The 18,639-nt window shown below is 32.0% G+C and overlaps 1 protein-coding gene across 1 annotated transcript; it reads left to right on the forward strand.

The window, feature by feature from the left end:
• Positions 1 to 2,111: 2,111 nt before the first annotated feature.
• LOC130894569 (OTU domain-containing protein 5-A) lies at positions 2,112 to 12,600 on the forward strand. The gene is made up of 9 exons (XM_057801464.1): positions 2,112 to 2,314; positions 2,423 to 2,517; positions 2,774 to 3,098; positions 3,167 to 3,322; positions 3,378 to 3,534; positions 3,593 to 3,804; positions 3,899 to 4,172; positions 4,624 to 4,848; positions 5,507 to 12,600. The coding sequence occupies exons 1-9, from the start codon at positions 2,243 to 2,245 to the stop codon at positions 5,632 to 5,634; spliced, it is 1,644 nt and encodes a 547-aa protein (XP_057657447.1). The 5' UTR covers positions 2,112 to 2,242; the 3' UTR covers positions 5,635 to 12,600.
• Positions 12,601 to 18,639: the final 6,039 nt, after the last annotated feature.

An 18,639-nucleotide genomic window follows, 5' to 3' on the forward strand; every position in this document is an offset into this window, starting at 1 on the left:
TCAGATCTCGTCTACTTCAAGTTGATTGATGTCTTCTGATGTCTATTAACGCCGATTGTGGTCGAAGCAAGAACAAACTTCAAGCTTTGAGTGGAGTTTGCATTGGATGAAAAAAGCTTCCCGCTCATTTTCCACAAGTTTCCAATATACTTGCTTTCCGGACTATATTTACCGCTTATCTACACTAAGCACAACACTGCATAATTGAAACAATAGAATAAGGTCTAAAATCCAACAAAGAAATTCACAAAACCACATAAAAGATTACGACAAAACCATTTGTTTACCCTACGGCGGACATTTTTAAATAGACATTAGCTTGACAATCCGTTAGATTGATCAATTGTCGTGATACATCTAAATAATGGTGATCTGTGAACTTATCGGTTCATACTCAGAACATATTTTAAGATTAAATACAAAAAAAGTTGTTATTCAGTGGAAACAACATGGAGGAAGCCCAGTAAATACGTAGCACCCCAACCTAATCTTAATGGCCAAGAAAACATTCTGATTCCAACGTGGCCGCTCACAGACCAGATTAATAGTAAAAAAATAAATCTAATATTTTTAAACCTAGACCTTTCAATGTGTTGTTCTATTACTACCAATTAAATGTGATATTGGGAACTATTAGCAATAAAACATAAACTTTTTTTGGAAAGCCCAAAATTCCTCATTCGATTCCTTATTTGTAAATACGATACAATTTATTATGTGATAAATATATCTCTGATACTTCGATATATCATAACATTGTCTTTCTGGAAATATATTTTCCTCATTCGGAATTAACCGAAAATAAGAATCTTGAAACACAATAACTTTATCAAATAAATAACTGCAATTAATAGAGCTTAAGTCTTTCTGAAAAGCCCTTCCAATATCTATGTGATTTATTGAGAGTACGCAAAGTTCATCAATAACAAAATTTAATCCAATTGTATATAAAATAGAGTCCGAAAATAAACTGAAACATATAATAAGCCAATGAAAACGAAGGTTCCTTGAAAATTTCAAATTTTATTCTTATAGTACCATGTCGAGCGCGATGTAGACCTTTATTATATTCTTCATATTAATTGCAGCGTTTTATAATATTTAGAAGCCCTCCATTTGCCCGTTTTCCAAACACTATGTGTAGGAAATGATTAAGGAGCTACTTTACAAGGGAAGTTTAAACTTCAAATATCAGTTTAAACCACAGATATCGACTTTTCCACATTTTATAGGTAGGTGGCGTTACCGAAAAACTTCAAAAGCTATCGGCGGTCTGGGGGTAGTTTAAACCTTAGTTTGACACGATACTCAGAATTATAACACAGTTTCTTCAAATTGCTCACGTTTTTATTTTGATCCTTCAGTAATGTTTTAGTTTTCCTAAAATTACTGAAGATAAGCACTTCATATCTGACGATGATGATTTATAAACATTATTAATACACTTAATGCTAATGCAGTATTTGCAGCTAAATGGATTTTTGTTTATTTCTAATGTAATTGTTGCTGTTGAAGCTGTAAAATTGGGCCTAAACTGTTTTTGATACACTATTAGCACAAAGCACCTAAGGCCATCTATGATTATTACACTGTATTTGTATTATTTATATTCAAACTGCGGGTATTAAAGAAATTGATAAAAACGATGTTTACTGGTTTCTTCTAATCCCCTAAAGATCTTACTTCATGTATTGAACTTGAGATGGCGCTAATAGCTACTATCAAATTTCTTGAAAAATTATTTTTTATATTTCTAATTAATTTTATATTTTTACAGTATAATTTCAACGATTGATGATTCCTAAATTCAACCAATCATATTATAAGAACCGTAATTGAATTAAATCATATTTATTATATATAATGAATGACAGATTACAGCTTTCGATTATAGTACTCGATTAAAATACTTAAATGAATTCGCTTTTAATCGCTTAAAAAATTAAAAGCATAATAGAAAAATATCTGAATTTTTAATTTTATTCTGTATTGAACCAATCTCATATTTTCAATTGTATAATACGTTCGATTCTTGTATAATAAAATCCTCAAATGAAACAAAATCTACGTGAACGATTTCTATTTAAAAATCGATTACAGGGGGGTCTGCTGTTTTGAAGGAACTTTTGACAACAGATGTATCAGAAAGACAGACATGTTTAATGTTGTTCAATAGTTATTGTGAATATTGTTATAAATTTAATAGTTAACAATATAAAAATTTGAATACTATTAAGAAATAATGACTATTCTACCTACTATACGAAAAACAACCGGTGGCGCTGAAGAAAATAAAGATGCTAGTCAACAGAATGTAGGTTCACAAAGATGAACATATTTTATAATGGAAGTCTATAAATAGATAAAGTGAAATAGGTTTACGCTTTCATACTTTACATAATATTTGTGTTTTTATTTTTAGGCTTCTACTGAAAGAACAAATAGGAGAAATGATATCAATAACATTCAAATACAATCCCTTTCTGAAAACTCTACAAGTACAAGAAGATCATCTTAGTAAGTCCAAATGTTTATTATTTATACTCTGGTCTTGAACAAACATCAAAAACTTTTGCAGATACTTCACCTATTAAATTACAATCAATTAGAGATAACATTGTGATTTGTAAACATGCTTCGTTCTATAGGGAATGTGCTGAATAAGTTTTTTCAGTAACAGTATCGATTAAGTGTTGATTTTATGTTGTAATAGCTTTAATTTTATTTGGGTAATGGCACCACAAAAATTGTACCAAAAACTATTGTTTTTCAGTAAAAATGATAGAAAGGATCGTTTCCATAAAAGATATAAAGAATCAGAGAGACCGAGGGATAGGGAGAGTGTAAGAGAACAAAAACGGGAAGTAAGAAGAGAACAAAAAAGAGAAAGGATTGTGTTGGGCAAACGTGATATAATCTCTGAACCTTTACATGAGCCAAGCGCTATTACCTCCCCTACGGATAGTTCTTCTGCTGAGGTACCATGCAATAATGATAAAATTGTGATTAAGGAAGACTGCACTGGTTTTAATAGTGAAGATGAGTATGATGAAAGTTTTTTTAAAAATAGGAATCTCACAGATGAGGAGTGGCAAAAGGTAGAATTTTCAGTACTATACAATATTTAGGGGTTGAAAGGTAGTATTTTTAATTTTTATATTTGTAGAGGGATGCTCTTTTTGCACGTTATATGTCCACCCTTGGATTTGAAATAAAAAATATGCATGAAGATGGTGCTTGCCTCTTTCGCTCAATTGCTGACCAAGTATATGGAGATCAAGAATTTCATTTTCAAGTCAGGCAAGATTGCATGAATTACATTGTAAGTAGTATTCTATTTTGAAAAAATATATGAGTGGAATTAATAAAATTTTCAGGTACAGAACCGTGACTATTTTGAACCTTATGTTACTGAAGATTTTGAAAAATATGTAGCTCGAAAGCGTACTTGGCATGTCCATGGTAACCATTTGGAAATTCAAGCTATGAGTGAACTTTACAATAGAGCAATCGAAGTCTATTGTTATCAAGTTGGTAAGTGTGTCATTATAACATATCTATATTCATTTTGCTATTTTTAAAAATATTTCAGAACCTATAAACATATTTAATGGAGCAAGAATTACTTCTTATGAACCAATCAGACTCTCCTATCATAGAATGTGCCACTATAACTCCATCAGTAACCCCAACAGTCCGTCTGTTGGTGTAGGTCTAGGCCTTCCTAATTACAAGCCTGTTGATATTGACAGAAGAAGATTCAATGATGCTGTTAGAGCAAGTGAAGAATTACTCATTGAACAGGTAATTATTACCACATTTGTTAGTTTATATGGGTGTTACAATGTGTCTTAATAAGTAAATGTGTCAGTTTTTCCTTTTCATTTACTATTTTTAGACTATGTTGGAAGATAAAATCAAAGCAACTGATTGGGAGGCTACCAATGAAGCTATAGAAGAACAAGTTGCTAGAGAATCATATATTCAATATTTTAGGGATACAGAGAGGCGATTAAAAGTTGAAGGACATGCTCAAGCTAGTGCCAGTAGCTCTACAATAACTTCAGCCATGATTTCAAGTCCTAGAACTTCTAGACGTGGATCAGTATCACCTAAAGGTGGACAGTCTCCAAAGGGATCTTGTTCCCCAAAAAATAGCTTTTCCCCTTTAGGTAATTTTTTAATGTAACTTTAATATCTACTAAATCTTTTCACTGCTAGCTAGTATTATTTTATCGATAAATCCATTAGAATGAGTTTATTCGCCTTTTTTAGAGGGTTGCAGCAGTCAAATGTTTAAAATTTTGCGCCCTGCTTTAGGGATGGTCTGCAAGCACTGAACATTTCTCTAGATGTTATAAAGTGGGCTCTGGCACTGCCCAATATAGAAGTGAGTTGCAGTGAAAAGGTTAACAATCTACGATGAGAATGAATTTGTATACTTTGGAGATTTAAAGACAATTTTATTGTCTGGTTTTAGTTACTAAAGATTTTCTATTAATTACACTAAGAATATTGTTATTATGCAGTCAAAAACATTTTTTGAAGCTCAAGAACATTATTAGCCACTTCAAAAAATTTTAGTTTCATTTATCTTAAAACAATATACCATTTTGTGTTTAGCAAGCCCTAGATCAAATTCTGGCAATATGTCAATGATTCCTGACTTTGGTATTGAAAATGTGCCTGTACCATTGGTTCCTATGAAAGAAGAAGAAGCCCTCGCTAAGAGATTATACAATTCTCCCAGGCGAATCACTGAACAGACCGATACTAACTTTCCTGGTGAACCATTGCCTCCAGATTTCTCTAATCAAGCTGGTCCTTCTACCATTGACAATAACCTTGGTAAGAATTCAGTTTATTACGATAGTGTATATTGTAATATAACAAGGTTTTAACTATTTTTTGAAGTTTTTATAAATTAATCTATCAATTTCATTCCTATGGTGTGTTGCTTTTATAGCCAAGTAGGGGGCGTTAGGAAACTCTACCGCAGTTCCAGAATATTTTATGGCTGCATAATCACACTAACAGTTAAAAGTTTTTGCATATCCTATAGTTTGCGTAATACATAACAAATTAAAACAATACGATCGATTTTGATATTTATATTCCAAAGAACATATATACATAAAAATACAGTAATAATAGAATGACGGTCTGTAATTGTCACATATTTGAATTTTTGAATCATTTATGTAACCCCATTTTGCTTTTATTATTTTGGTGCACAATTTTTACATTTTCCATATTAACTAGGACAAATAATCGTCCAAAGATAGTAAGAGGAAGTAGGACACTGCTTTCTGACTTCCATGTCTAATTTGTCTCACAACTCAATTGGGTTGAGGTGGGGCGACTTTGACAATACTTTGACTCAATACAATACGTCTCATTGGTCCACAGGTTTTGATTCAGTACTTTTGTACTCCAATTCGACTCTACTTTTCTAATATCTTTCAATATTACATACAACCATTTTTTCTTTGAACTATTTTTTTAGGATATGATGACTTTGATCAAGAGATAATGGCCCAAGTGCTGGCAGAATCCCAGAAAACCTACCTAGAAGAACTGAAACATAAATCCAAGAAAAGAAACAGTTCACCAGGGCCATCAACTTCATCATAGTGGACACGAGCATGCAGTTGAACATTAAGTTTTAATCTAATTCTTCTTCAACTTACATAATATCACCTATCAGGCTGATCTGTGTATTTTTACAATTTTATTCGCTTTTTAATAATAGTACCAAGTGATATTCAACATTGATAAGAGTTATTGCAATAATAATTGGTAAACATTGTTTTTAGATGTCTGTGTTAGGGGTAATTATTGCCCGCCACAAACTACTCGAATTATTTGGTTTGAAATTCATCAAAAATCATCATCTGCAGCTTCATTTTTACGATTTGTCATGTCGTGGCCCTCTTTACATATTTAGATATTCATCCTTTAATTATTCCTATCAACAAGGCCTTCCTGATCTCTTTCTATTTTCAAAAATTGATATACGTCGAGCTTGACTATGAATTATTAATATATCAAAAATTGATGAACAAACATTTTAACATTTGAAAGTGAATATGAAAATTTAGAAAAAAATTCCCCATTATCTTTTTTATTTAAATTTACAAATTCATATACTCAATTTTTAAACCATTCGATACGATTTTCTGCGCAAAGTAGCGCCACTCGACTATCAAATTTTATTTTATTAAAAACTAATTTGTACATACCTTACTGTCAAGTAAATTAATCCACTGCCTAAATAAATATTTTCACAAATTCCGCCGAATTAAACTGATAACAGTTATAATTACTAAATACATTAAATATCTACTATAACTATACACTATGAAAAAAATCGACTAAAACGAAACGAAAATTACCGCACTATTAAAATTTTCTACCTTAAATTGTTAAGATAGGTAGTAGGATGTTATTTCAAAAATAAAATTGTGTTTTGCGTCATAATTCTACTCGATTTCCACTACCTCTATCACTTAGGGTTGAGTCTTCTTCTGGGTCTCTTCATGTTTCTCTATATATTCACTTATATGTTATATGTATAAGTTTCGACGAGATGTAGGTATATAAGCAGCGAAGCTATTATACAGGATGGTATCAATGAAGAAACTAAAAAAATGAATATAGTTTAAAATAAGAACTAAAGAACACGCCTAGAATAACAAAAAAATATGAATGAAAAATATTAGTATTATTGTGAAAAACTGTCGGGCGTTCCATGAACGAGAAATGTGGAACAAAGCGCCCCACTCGTTTTTTACAATAATACTAGTATTTTCTATTCATTGTTTTAAGCTTATTTTAAAAATTATTCAGTTTCCCGTGCTTTAAAAGTTTGTTCTTTAGTTTTTAGTTTGAACTATATTTTTCAATTTTTAGTTTCTTAATTGACACCACCCTCGTATGATGGCTTCGCTGCTTATATATCTACATATAGTCTAAATTGGTATCGAGCCTACAGAATAGTTGGTAATGTTGTAGAAGTACTTATTTTCCAACATTTGCCACTTGCTCTCAGTCTAAAGGAGAATTACAAGTGAACAAACAAACCCATATACAGGTGAAGCTAATAAAAGCGTGTTAAAAAGACCGTAATTGAAATGAGAGGAGTTAGCAACATTTTATTCTTATATATAAATAAAAAACAACTTGGGTGTCGTGGGCTTATCCTCATACACGTCTAGAATTATCTGATTTAATATATGGCGGGCATTTATCATAAATTAATATGTTTTCCAATAATAAAATAGTTCAGTATTAATAATGCCAGTTAGAGCTTGAAATAATATGATATATTTAGTAATAATTATTATTTATCACAATTTTTTCAACTTTTTCATACCAGAATAGATTTGAACGAGATATGCACAGATTAGTCTTTTATAAGACCATGTATTTTATATAACAGTGAAAGTTGTGTACTTTTTAGGCTTTTTCATTGTTCGAGTGTCGCACTTAATTTTACATTATCAAATCTGTCAAAATATTTTCAAGGAAAATTTTATTTTCAAATTTTAGATAATCATTGCATGGTGAAAAATTAACATTCCAAGAATCAAAATACTCATAACAATTGTTGATGTTGATTTTATACATATTATTTTAATTAAATTTTATTCGATTAATTATATGAGTATTCCTGAAAAATTTCGGCAGATTTTATTTAGGGGATGTTTTTAATAATTTACTTACAATAGATCTTCGCCGAGGCGACTCTAGGAACGCGAATGCGCGAGACTCGAATATATATTGCCGCGAACATACCTCGAATCGGTTCGTGCGTTGACTCGCACACACTAGAACTGCGTAGTGTACATTATCGATTCTAAGGATGTCGGAAATCAATAAAGTATGGATATTTTTGAATATATTGATATATAGGTACATGAACAATTAATATTTGGCCCAATGTACTTCATTCATCTTGTTTGTGGATATTGGGGAATGATATACACTACGACCCAAAGGATCTATTGTGTCCCCATTTCTTGCTGCGATACTGGGGATTCAACATCTAATAGAAATATTATCCAGACTACTAGATGCTGCATGATATGTATCAAATCACACCCATCACATGGACCTGAGAGTGCCCACAGGACACAAGACAATCATCAAACACCATAAAACTATGGAAACTTACCCAAATCCACTACTAGACCTACAGGACAGGAAGTTATAGAAGACGATCATCGAACACCATAAAACCATGAAAACTCACCCAAATCCACTATTAGACCTACAGGACAAGAAGTTATAAAAGGGACAATCATCGAACATCAAAAAATCATGGAAACTCACCCAAATCCACTATTAGGCCCAAAGACAAGAAGTTATAAAATAGATTATCATCGAACACCATAAAACCATGTAAACTCACTCAACTAGAGGAATTGTTAAGACCAAGAATCACAAAAAGGCTGACTGATAGACCTAGTATGAGGTATTGGAGGATACACTATTTTGATGTAAACCTCATCAAAACATCAAAGAATGTAAATAAATATTCTGATTGTTATAAAAAAAAAAGTTGAAATATTTTTTCCTATGGTCATTAAAATTCATTTAACATATTAGATAAATACTAATCAATAAACATCATTTTTAATAAATCCAGAACAAAGATAAAAAATATACAGATACAGACATGAGAAAACTATTTGATTTATATACTCTGTTGTTACTGCGAGATTTGCAGCACATGTCACTCTCTCTGAAGAAACGGAGGTCGCAGGCGATATTAAATACTATAGAGCTATGTCTGAAAGGATTGGGGTGAAATGGCGACAATCAAACCAGAATTTGGTTGGATTATCTTTTCTGTGTATTATAGGTATTTTCTGAGTTTGGAATTGTTGTGTTAGTAGTGGGTCTGAGTTCAGGTTGCGCATGCTTGAAAAATACCTTGTACAGGTTGAGAATGCGTAGAACCGAAGTGGAACCTCGGAGGATAGATAAATCGTTATCAATCTGTCTTTCTTAGTCGGAACAGCTTCCACTTATAGAAACTGTCCATATAGAAGTATTACATAAATGCTGACATTGAACTTAACTGACGTTGACAGACAAGTTACCAACTTAAAAACTAACTCGATTACCATTTTAAAAAGCAGCAAGTCGAGTCGACCAAAAACAAAAAAAAAGTAATTTGTTGTACATTGTCTGTTCTTGGGTCGCTTCTACGAGCAAGTACTGTCAACATTACAGATATATATATATATATATATATATATATATATATATATATATATATATATATATATATATATATATGTATATATATATATATATATATATATATATATATATATATAATATATATATATAAACCTTCATCATACTATTTATGTGTAACTGATCCGTTATTATTTATTTAGTTATTTTTATGCCCAGTTACAAAATATGCATGATAAAAATATATTTTTGACAGTCGATGAAAATTATTAAGGGGATATTCGATTGTCGTTAAATACTGCTTGTGAGATTGTATTCGATTTATAATCATTTTAAATATAATCATTATAATTCAAATTCAAAATTTGAAGTATATAATTGTTTCAACTAATTACATGACTATTAAGTAAATTTTTAAAGGAACACACTTTTGTCTATGCGATCTACGAGTTTGGATTGTAGTGTCCAATATTTTTTCCGTAAATTAATTTTTTTGGTTATAGATAAAAGTTTTTCCATTATTTTATTTAGTTGTAAGCATAAAAATCGTAGTTAAATTTCCCTACCAAAAAATTTGTAGCTTTTGAAATAATTATTTGTTTTTATATTTTTATTGAACACACTGTTTATGCTACCACTACATCAACCTGTCCGATGCGCGTTTCGATAATTCATCTTCTTCAGACACCGAAAGTTAGTGGCAGTAAACGTTGTTCAGTAACGATTCATTCCTGTACTTATACAGTGTGATTCATTAAAATTGTTATAGATCCTGAAACATTATGATTCAGCACAATACAGGATACAGTTCTAATTTTACTTTGTAAAAGTGTACTTAAAATATGCGAATTTAGTTATGTATGTGCTACCATTGTCGAAAATAATTACAATTAATTACATTTGCCAAAAAAATTTTTTCATTATTTATAAGGGTAATTTTTATGTTAGAAACTAAAATATAATAAGTAAAGGAGGACATAATATGTGTACAAATTATTATTTTGATCCTAATTATGATTTAGGTGTATCTAACCCAACTTTTTGATTTAACACTCACCATTACCAGAGGTAATGACGTCATAAATCCTAACATATATCCATCCAGAGTACGTTTCACTTAACGTCCGCATAGTAGAGGAACTAGAATAAAATTTAGAGGATTTCCATGCATTTTTAATAAAACTGACTGCATACATCAGTTTCAGAATTGTTAGAAGTGGTTTCTTTTGTTTATAAAGGGTGTTTCAATGGTTCCGGAAGTTACGTAGAATGTACTGGAGAAAATTGTGACATAGATAATCTTCATATACCGAGAAACTATTTCGCTATGTGGAAATTGTGAATTTTTGAAATTTTCTAACCAAGAAGATTGAAATTTTGTTTCATAAATGACATTTTTTATATAGATTTCAATTTAAATTTTACATTATTATATTTACAACAACTTTAAGTGATAATCTACTCTATATGTATATATTTTAATATTAGATACATAAACGTTTTATACACGTGCAGTGTTTTTGATATGACGTCAACGCAATTGCTGACTTGTTAAGTCAATAGTGTAACGTCAATAAATGACGTCATTACTACTTGCTAAGGTATAGAGTGTTTCACAATCCAAGAAAGTGCCTTTACAAACCTACATAAGACGCAAAAGTCGTAAATTTATGACTATTTATTGGAGCTGTATTAATTTTTTGTTAATAGTATCTTGTGATATATTGCTCCAACTTTCACATCGAGCATTCTACATTTATTCTCGCGAGGATGACCACAATTACGGACGTTCCTATCAAACTATTCCCAAAAAACTTCAATGAGATTGAGGTCCGGGCTCTGAGGAGGCCAAATCATATTTATTAACACCCCTTGTGCCTCTTTCTCTTCCAAATACACTCTGTATAATTTTGAGCTATGCTTAAGATCATAGTTCTTTTCGAAGATAAATCCCTATCCAAATCATCGCAATCCCTGTTTCATAATACCATCAATTTTTATCAAATCGCTAGTTACATTATTAGAAAAGCAACCTCAGGCCATAATTGAACCACCACTTTGGTTGATTGTTAGGACTACACAGTTTGGTATCATAGGCACTGCGTCTAACGTAAATTATTCGGTTTGAACTCAGACTTGGTTTCATCGGTCCATAGAACTTTTTTAAAATCTTCTTCAGTCCAATCTCGATGGGCAAGGGCCCAGTACATCGGTTTTTTTTCTCGATTTGTGACGTTAGCAAAGGTTTTCGTACGACTACCATACAACTTCGTAAGCACCAAAGTTGTAGTGGAACAATTAATCTCATCATCAGTTTCCTCGAAACAGTCTCCATGAAAGTGACTATAACCGTGGCTCTTTTTCTTCTACATACATTCCATTGCGACGAATAAAGTCTTCTTGAAGGGAATCAATGCTATCGAATTATTCACAATTTTCCAAACTGTACTTTCATGAATGCTCGTTAAAGCTGAGTGTCTTTCAACGAAAAGTATTTTACTTGGCCTCACTCTACTAATTTTAAGTAAACAATTTTAATTATCATTTTTGCCTCAACGGGCTGATACTATTGAACTTTATAATACACACTGTTTTATGGCTCGAAATAAACTGACACAGACAAAGGCGTTGGTATAAATTTTAGGATAAAATGTATTCTATTGCATCTCATATATTAACTGGAGGCTAATCACTTTCTTACATCGTGAAAAATTCTGTAGTAGTGTATATTTCATTTTACTGGCATTTATCTACAGTTTTATTCGATTCTCTCATGAGTTATTTTGGAAATTTACAAGAATTCTCTCATATTATGAAATTTTTCACTTTAATATTGATAAAAGTTAAAAGTAACTTATTTACTTTTCATAAAATTTTTTTTAATCTCGTATGTTTTGGCAAACGTTTTGTTGTTTATGAAATTTTTAGTTTGAAGAAAAAATCGATTCAGTTTTAAATGAAAAAAAAATATTTTTAAAAATTAATAAAAACAGAAAGTTGCCAAAACATGGTAAGTATTATCAACAATCATAGTTAATATTTTCGCCATAATGTATTAATTTGATGTACGTTATTTTGTACGATTTAGGATTGTATTGATGTTGGTGGAAGTGTGTTCGGTAATCATTTACACTAACCAACAAAGTTGTGTGATCCTTTTCTTATTTTTATTCCGGAATCTATTGTGTCAATATCAAAAAACTGAATCCGAATAGTTTTTTATACACCATTATTACTTAAGCGAAAATCTAACAATAGGTTGTACGATTTAGTGGTATATTAATGTGATAATTATTTTAATATTTTGTTTAGTATTTGCATATTGTGTTTCTATGGATTCAAGGTATTTCATAATTTTGTTATATATTGTAAAAATATAGTTATTCAAGGACATTTGGTGTTTTAATTCACTAACCTGATGCGGAAGTTAAAGGAAAGTAACCAAATGAGAGTTTTTGTCTCAAAAATAAAAAACTATTCAAAAATTAACCATTAATTGATGATAAATAATCACACATATATTTATAAACAGCTAAGTAAAGGTCTTATTTTATTAATTTTATAATACAAGGGTTGCTACTTGAGTTTTGAGATATAGCAACACTGATTTGAAATGTCAAATCTGACATTGCCACCATAAAGTTTGATATAGTTATTAGTTTTGTTATACGAGTGCTATTTGGGTTGTTTACAGATAAACATCGAATTATCGCCTAATTGCACTCCACCCACGTTATCTAAGATCACAGAAAGATTGGTCAAAAAGAGACTTTTACCGTTTCTCTTACTACCCATCAATTTAGGTTTTTAAATAACAAATGATGTTAAATCCTCCCTACTAAATAATGTCTACACAAGCCTAAACTGCCATCACTCCACTTCAACAGCTTCTTGTGATTTTTCTAAGGCTTTCGATTATGTCAATCATGATATTTTAATTAACGGATTGTAGTATTACGGTTCCAGGGAAACACCTCTCACAACTTGGCTTAAGAAATACCTTACTAATTGAAGTCATATTGTAAGGGTTGATACAACGATGTCTTCTTGCAAGCCAATAGAATGTGGAGTGTCCCAAAGCTCAGTACTATGCCCTATTTTGTTTCTTCTGTTTATAAACGATATCGCCTTTCTCTTGGAGCAACCCTGATGTCACGACACTTCATATGACCATATCTAGTGATCCTTAAATCATGGTGCGATTCTCATATTCTCTGTCTCAACGTTTCTAAAGCTAAAGTTTTATCATGTAAAAATACATTGCTGCATTTTTTTATTAAATAACACCACCATTGACGTCGTTGAATCTGTAAAATTCTTAGGGTTTGTTGTGGACAATTCCTTGAAATGGGAGTTACATATTACTGCTTTATTATATTATATTATATATATATATATATATATATATATATATATATATATATATATATATATATATATATATATATTATTTATTATATTTTATATTTTTTTGCTCGGGTTTTTTATTTTGTTTTTATTTTCTCCAACAATTTTCTTCTTATTTGTTTCAATAAGATCATTTTCATACGACGACGAAGTGGCCACAGCAGCTTTTCTACCTCTATTAGATGTCTTTGAAATTTTCTGTGGCACGGAGCTTAAGAAGATAGTATACCACTGCTGCGATCAATTCCGAAAGACGAAGGTTTGCTGTAATATGATGGTTTAATGTACAGTTCCTGGATTAGATTAGATTCTTCTATTGAGTATTAAGTTTCAGTGAAGACGCATTTTTTGTCTCAGATCTAGACTTCGAGTCTGATGATACGTTAGAAATCAAATTCTCATCATTATGAACAAAAGTCAATGGTGAAAGGGGCAATCTTGGATTATTAGTTGATAACTCATCATTGTTGGTAGATTTTGTTAGAGTAATATCTGTGCTTCCATCTTTGACAGCGTTTTGTTTTGCTGCACTAACATCTGCATTGCTGAATAAGGTTTTATTCAATGGCGAAAGCCCTGTAACGCAAAACCCGTTTGATGCAATTTCGCTTATTTGCGTATTTTAAAAACATGGTTTTGAAAGTCTTCAATAGCTTCTTGAGGTGCACGCGCTTCTTTTGTTTAAAACAAGATAAATCGAGTGAATACAGTCAATCCTCAATTTTTGAAATGGCTGTGGGCGGAGCGAGTTGTCGTAGTTGCTGTTATGTTTCCCACTTCACAGCATTTCAGTCGCCATGGAATAATGATTAAAACAACATCAAGCGTTTACTGTAGAAGCGTAGCAGCTCAGCGTCGATTTCGTACTCTTTTTGAAGTTATCGCAATCATGCAGTATTGTAGTTGTTGTAGGTAACAAATTTTGAGAATATCGGTAAAACAACGAGGAAAAGACATGAAAGTACAAAATCTGTTCGAACTCCTGACTGATTGAAGAAGACCGCTAAGGTTAGCACGTCAGCAGAGTGCCGCTCTTTGAATTTCCGATAGGTCTGTTCGAAGCATCTTGAGGTCATATTTACCCCATAACCCTTACAAAATTCAAGTGGTTCAGGCAATGAACAAAACCAATTTTATTGCCTGACGGCAATTTCGCCAAACATTTTCGGACATGTTGAAGAATATTACGAGCTTGTTCAAAACCAAGGGACGAGGCATTTGTGAACAAACAAACAAAAATACAGGATTGACTGCCGCACCCTGTATCTCTCCTTCAGTTGTTTGACGTGTTTCATGGAATCTAGCATGTGGAATCCATCTGAAACATATCTTTCTCAGAGCTATATGTTTATCTAATATCGATTGTATGATAGTCTGCGATATCCTTAGAGACGCTTCTACTTGTCTATCATATGCCAATATTTTTTCTTCCGCACAGCACCGATTTGGGTCTATCTTCTCCACATTCTTCACTGACGGACTCACGACCATGTCGAAATTCTACATACGAATTGTAAACAGTCTTCTACGATGGTACTTTCTTACCAAAAGTAGCAAGAAGTGATTATGTGCATTGTTATTTAGTAAGGCTCTTTTTAAAATCATAACAAATCATCCAACGTAAGCCTTCACGGGTGATTTCAGTTCTTGCAGAAACTTCCTTCTTTTAAACATCTAATCAGTCAATTTCTAAACTTCTAAACTTGGAAGGCAACCTTTGTATACTGTCAAAATTTATTACGAGGATGTATTGATATCTAGTTAGCCTAAACCAGTTCCATGCATAAACAAAATATTTCGTTACCATAACCACGAACAATAACTTAGAAGTTTCAATGTAAATCGAAAAATTCGAGTATCGAGCCATCATCAAGTACCTGTATTTAAAAGGTTAAAGAAGTAAGCAGATTTACGAAGATATGTTTAATACCCTTGGTGATCAATGTCCTTCGTATGCGACCGTGAAAAATTGGACTGCAAGCTTCAAAAGAGGTAAATTTTCCATTGAAGATGATGACCGATTGTGAAGGCCAGTTTCTGTGTCAGTCCCCGAAACTATCGTGCAGTTCATGACTTGATTTTATCAGACCATCGAATTGGGCTAAAACGGATCTGATCTGAAGCACTGAATATTTCATACGAACGCGTTCATCATATAGTTCACGTCAATTTGGACATGAGAAAAATTGCTGCAAAATGTTTAAATGTTGACCCAAAGCGTGCAAGGGTAGAAGCATCGCGTTTGATCTGTACTCGATTTAATGACGATGTAGACTTCTTAAACCGAATTGTTACTATGGATGAGAATTGGGTACATTTCTACGATCCAGAAACAAAGCAACAATCGATGGAATGGCGACACTCTGGTTTTCCAAAACCTAAAAAGTTTCGTGTCCAAAAATCTGCTGGAAAAGTTCTTGCTTCAGTTTTTTGGGATTGCCATGAAGTAATCATGATTGATTTTTTGGATAAGGGTAGAATAACTGGAGATTACTGTTCGACATCACTGACCACTCTACGGGAAAAAATTAAAGAGAAAAGACGCGGAAAACTATCCAAAGGTGTTTTGTTTTTGCAGGACAACGCTCCTGCACACAAATCTCATGTTGCCATGCAAAAAATTCGTGATTTAGGGTTAGAATTACTAGAACACCCTCCTTATATGACTACCCAAATTTGGCTCCGTCCGACTATCATCTCTTTCATCAACTGAAAAAAGGTTAAAAGGTCGTAAATGTGTCTTCCAACGAGGAGGTAATAAAAGCTGTAGAGGTCTGGTTTGCAGAGCAAGAAGAAACATTTTTTTTTAAAGGTCTAGAGACGTTGCAGGTTCACTGTAATAAATGTATCCAATTAAGAAGAGAATATGTTGAGTAACAAAGAATATTTCAATATATCATCGTATATACATCTTTGGCTGCCATTAAGGTACAGTTCGAAAAAGATGAATCCCCTTATATTGATGAAAGCTTGTCAGTCTTAGAGAGAAATATCTCGGATAGTAAGTAGTTTCATGTAAGGCGCGCAAGTGTCCCTAGCCACTCACAACCATGATCAATCCCATTAAACATGTATGTATAAAATACCCAACAAGAACATTGAAATTGAAGACTTAAGTACTACCCTGAAGGAATAAAGAGGATAGCTGAACATTACTTCTGAAACTATGGAAATAGGATAAGCACCGAACAAGACTCGATCACGGGGGAGATTGGGGGGTTGAAAAAAAGTTCTTTCTGGGATGGAAGCGACGGATTTCCACAAATATGTGTAGGTGTGTGTAAAATAAAAGTTTTCATTGTGTCTGATGCCTCCTAATCTTACTAAATATAATCTACTGATTTAGGATGCCAGAAAATTAACGTAACAAGAGTTTATGATAACAAAAAGGCAAGTGCAGAAGTGACGAAAACTATTTTCATTGGGAAATCAAAAGGGGTGATAGAGAATTGTAGGAAATCAGGTAAGTTGCTGAGTTTAGAAGAAGAAATTATTGATTGATTATGTCGCTAAGAAATACTTGGGATACTAATTTTCAACGGTAATATAAATATATAATATAGGAAGTTGTGGGTGATTATTGGAATAAAAATAATAATTTTGAAGTTTTAAGAGGCACTTTTAAATAAGGTTATTAGATTTTTATTGTATAACTTAAATAATTAGAATATATTTATGGATACATTTCTCAAAGTTTCACTTAAAAAATTAAATACGTTCTATTAATATCTTTGCATATTTTGGCACTTCGTTCACTTATTCTATTTTTATTTTTATCGGGTTTTTAACATTGTCACATGTTTTGTGCTAAAGATATACATCTATTTCTATAAATTATGTACAAAGATTCTAAAAAGACTAGATACAATGTTGAACGTTATATAAAGCATGCGCATTTCGATTAAGTTGAAAAAGAAAAACTACTTCTATTAATATAATCAAGTCTCCTAAAATATTTTCTAGAAAGCCTCGTAGTATATTACGCAACGCAATAATCATTTGGATAGTAGCATAGTTCAAAAACTATTTATAAATAGTGTGATATAAAGATGCTTCGAACATTTTTTACAACTACAGTCGAGAATAAAGTAAACAATTAGTTTTTAGTGTCCTTTGGGATGATGTGAGAGCGAAATAAAAATGATATTATCGCACATGTACTTAATTTGTGTTTAAACACTCGTCAAGGTTAAATAACGTGAAGTAAAAATTAATCACGAGAAACGTGAAAATGTTGAAATAAACCCGTGAGTAAAATAAACACTATGCAGCCATCATTACAACCAATTGTAAATACACCAGTAAAAATTTAGACCCCGTACAATATCTATGATGAAATTAAGCGGAATCAATTGTTGTTAATATGTTGTTTATATATTTTATTTGCTTGTGATATAATAAAAGGCAAAAAATTCGAAATGATTTAGTAATATGAATAGATTTGATTAAAATCCAAAATTTTCGAATGTACATCACTCAATAAGTCGTGTGACTGACACACAGATGGTGCTGCCATTGTCAAATCCATATAACGTTAATGAAGTACCAACTTTCAAAAGACTATTTGTCAAATTTCGATAAGTCAGAAAAAAGTGACAGCCATTTGGGTGAACTTTTGTTATCTTCAAAACAATGGATTCAAAACAATTTCGAGTGTTAATTTATCATTGCTCCTTGGGGAAAAAATATTGAACAAGCTCAGCAATGGCTTCAAAAGTGTTCACGTTCGAAGCGTCCAAAGGCACTATAGTCAGCTGGGACAGTTGACTTCAATATTTTGGGATACGCATGGAATATTGTTCATCGACTATATCCAAAAGGGAGAGTTGTTGGATCGTTTGAATGCAAAAATCAAGAAAAACTGTCTCCCATGTCAAAGAAAAAACCACTGTTTCGTTAAGAAAATGCACCGATTCACAAGTCCATGGAAACTATGGTTGAATTGAACAGATAAAACTTTGGAACTGCTTCTCCTTCCGCCATATAGTCCAGGTCTGGCACCAGTGGCTGCTGGTGATTCACTGA

Source organism: Diorhabda carinulata, chromosome 1 (genome assembly GCF_026250575.1).
Source record: "Diorhabda carinulata isolate Delta chromosome 1, icDioCari1.1, whole genome shotgun sequence".
Taxonomy (NCBI): domain Eukaryota; kingdom Metazoa; phylum Arthropoda; class Insecta; order Coleoptera; family Chrysomelidae; genus Diorhabda; species Diorhabda carinulata.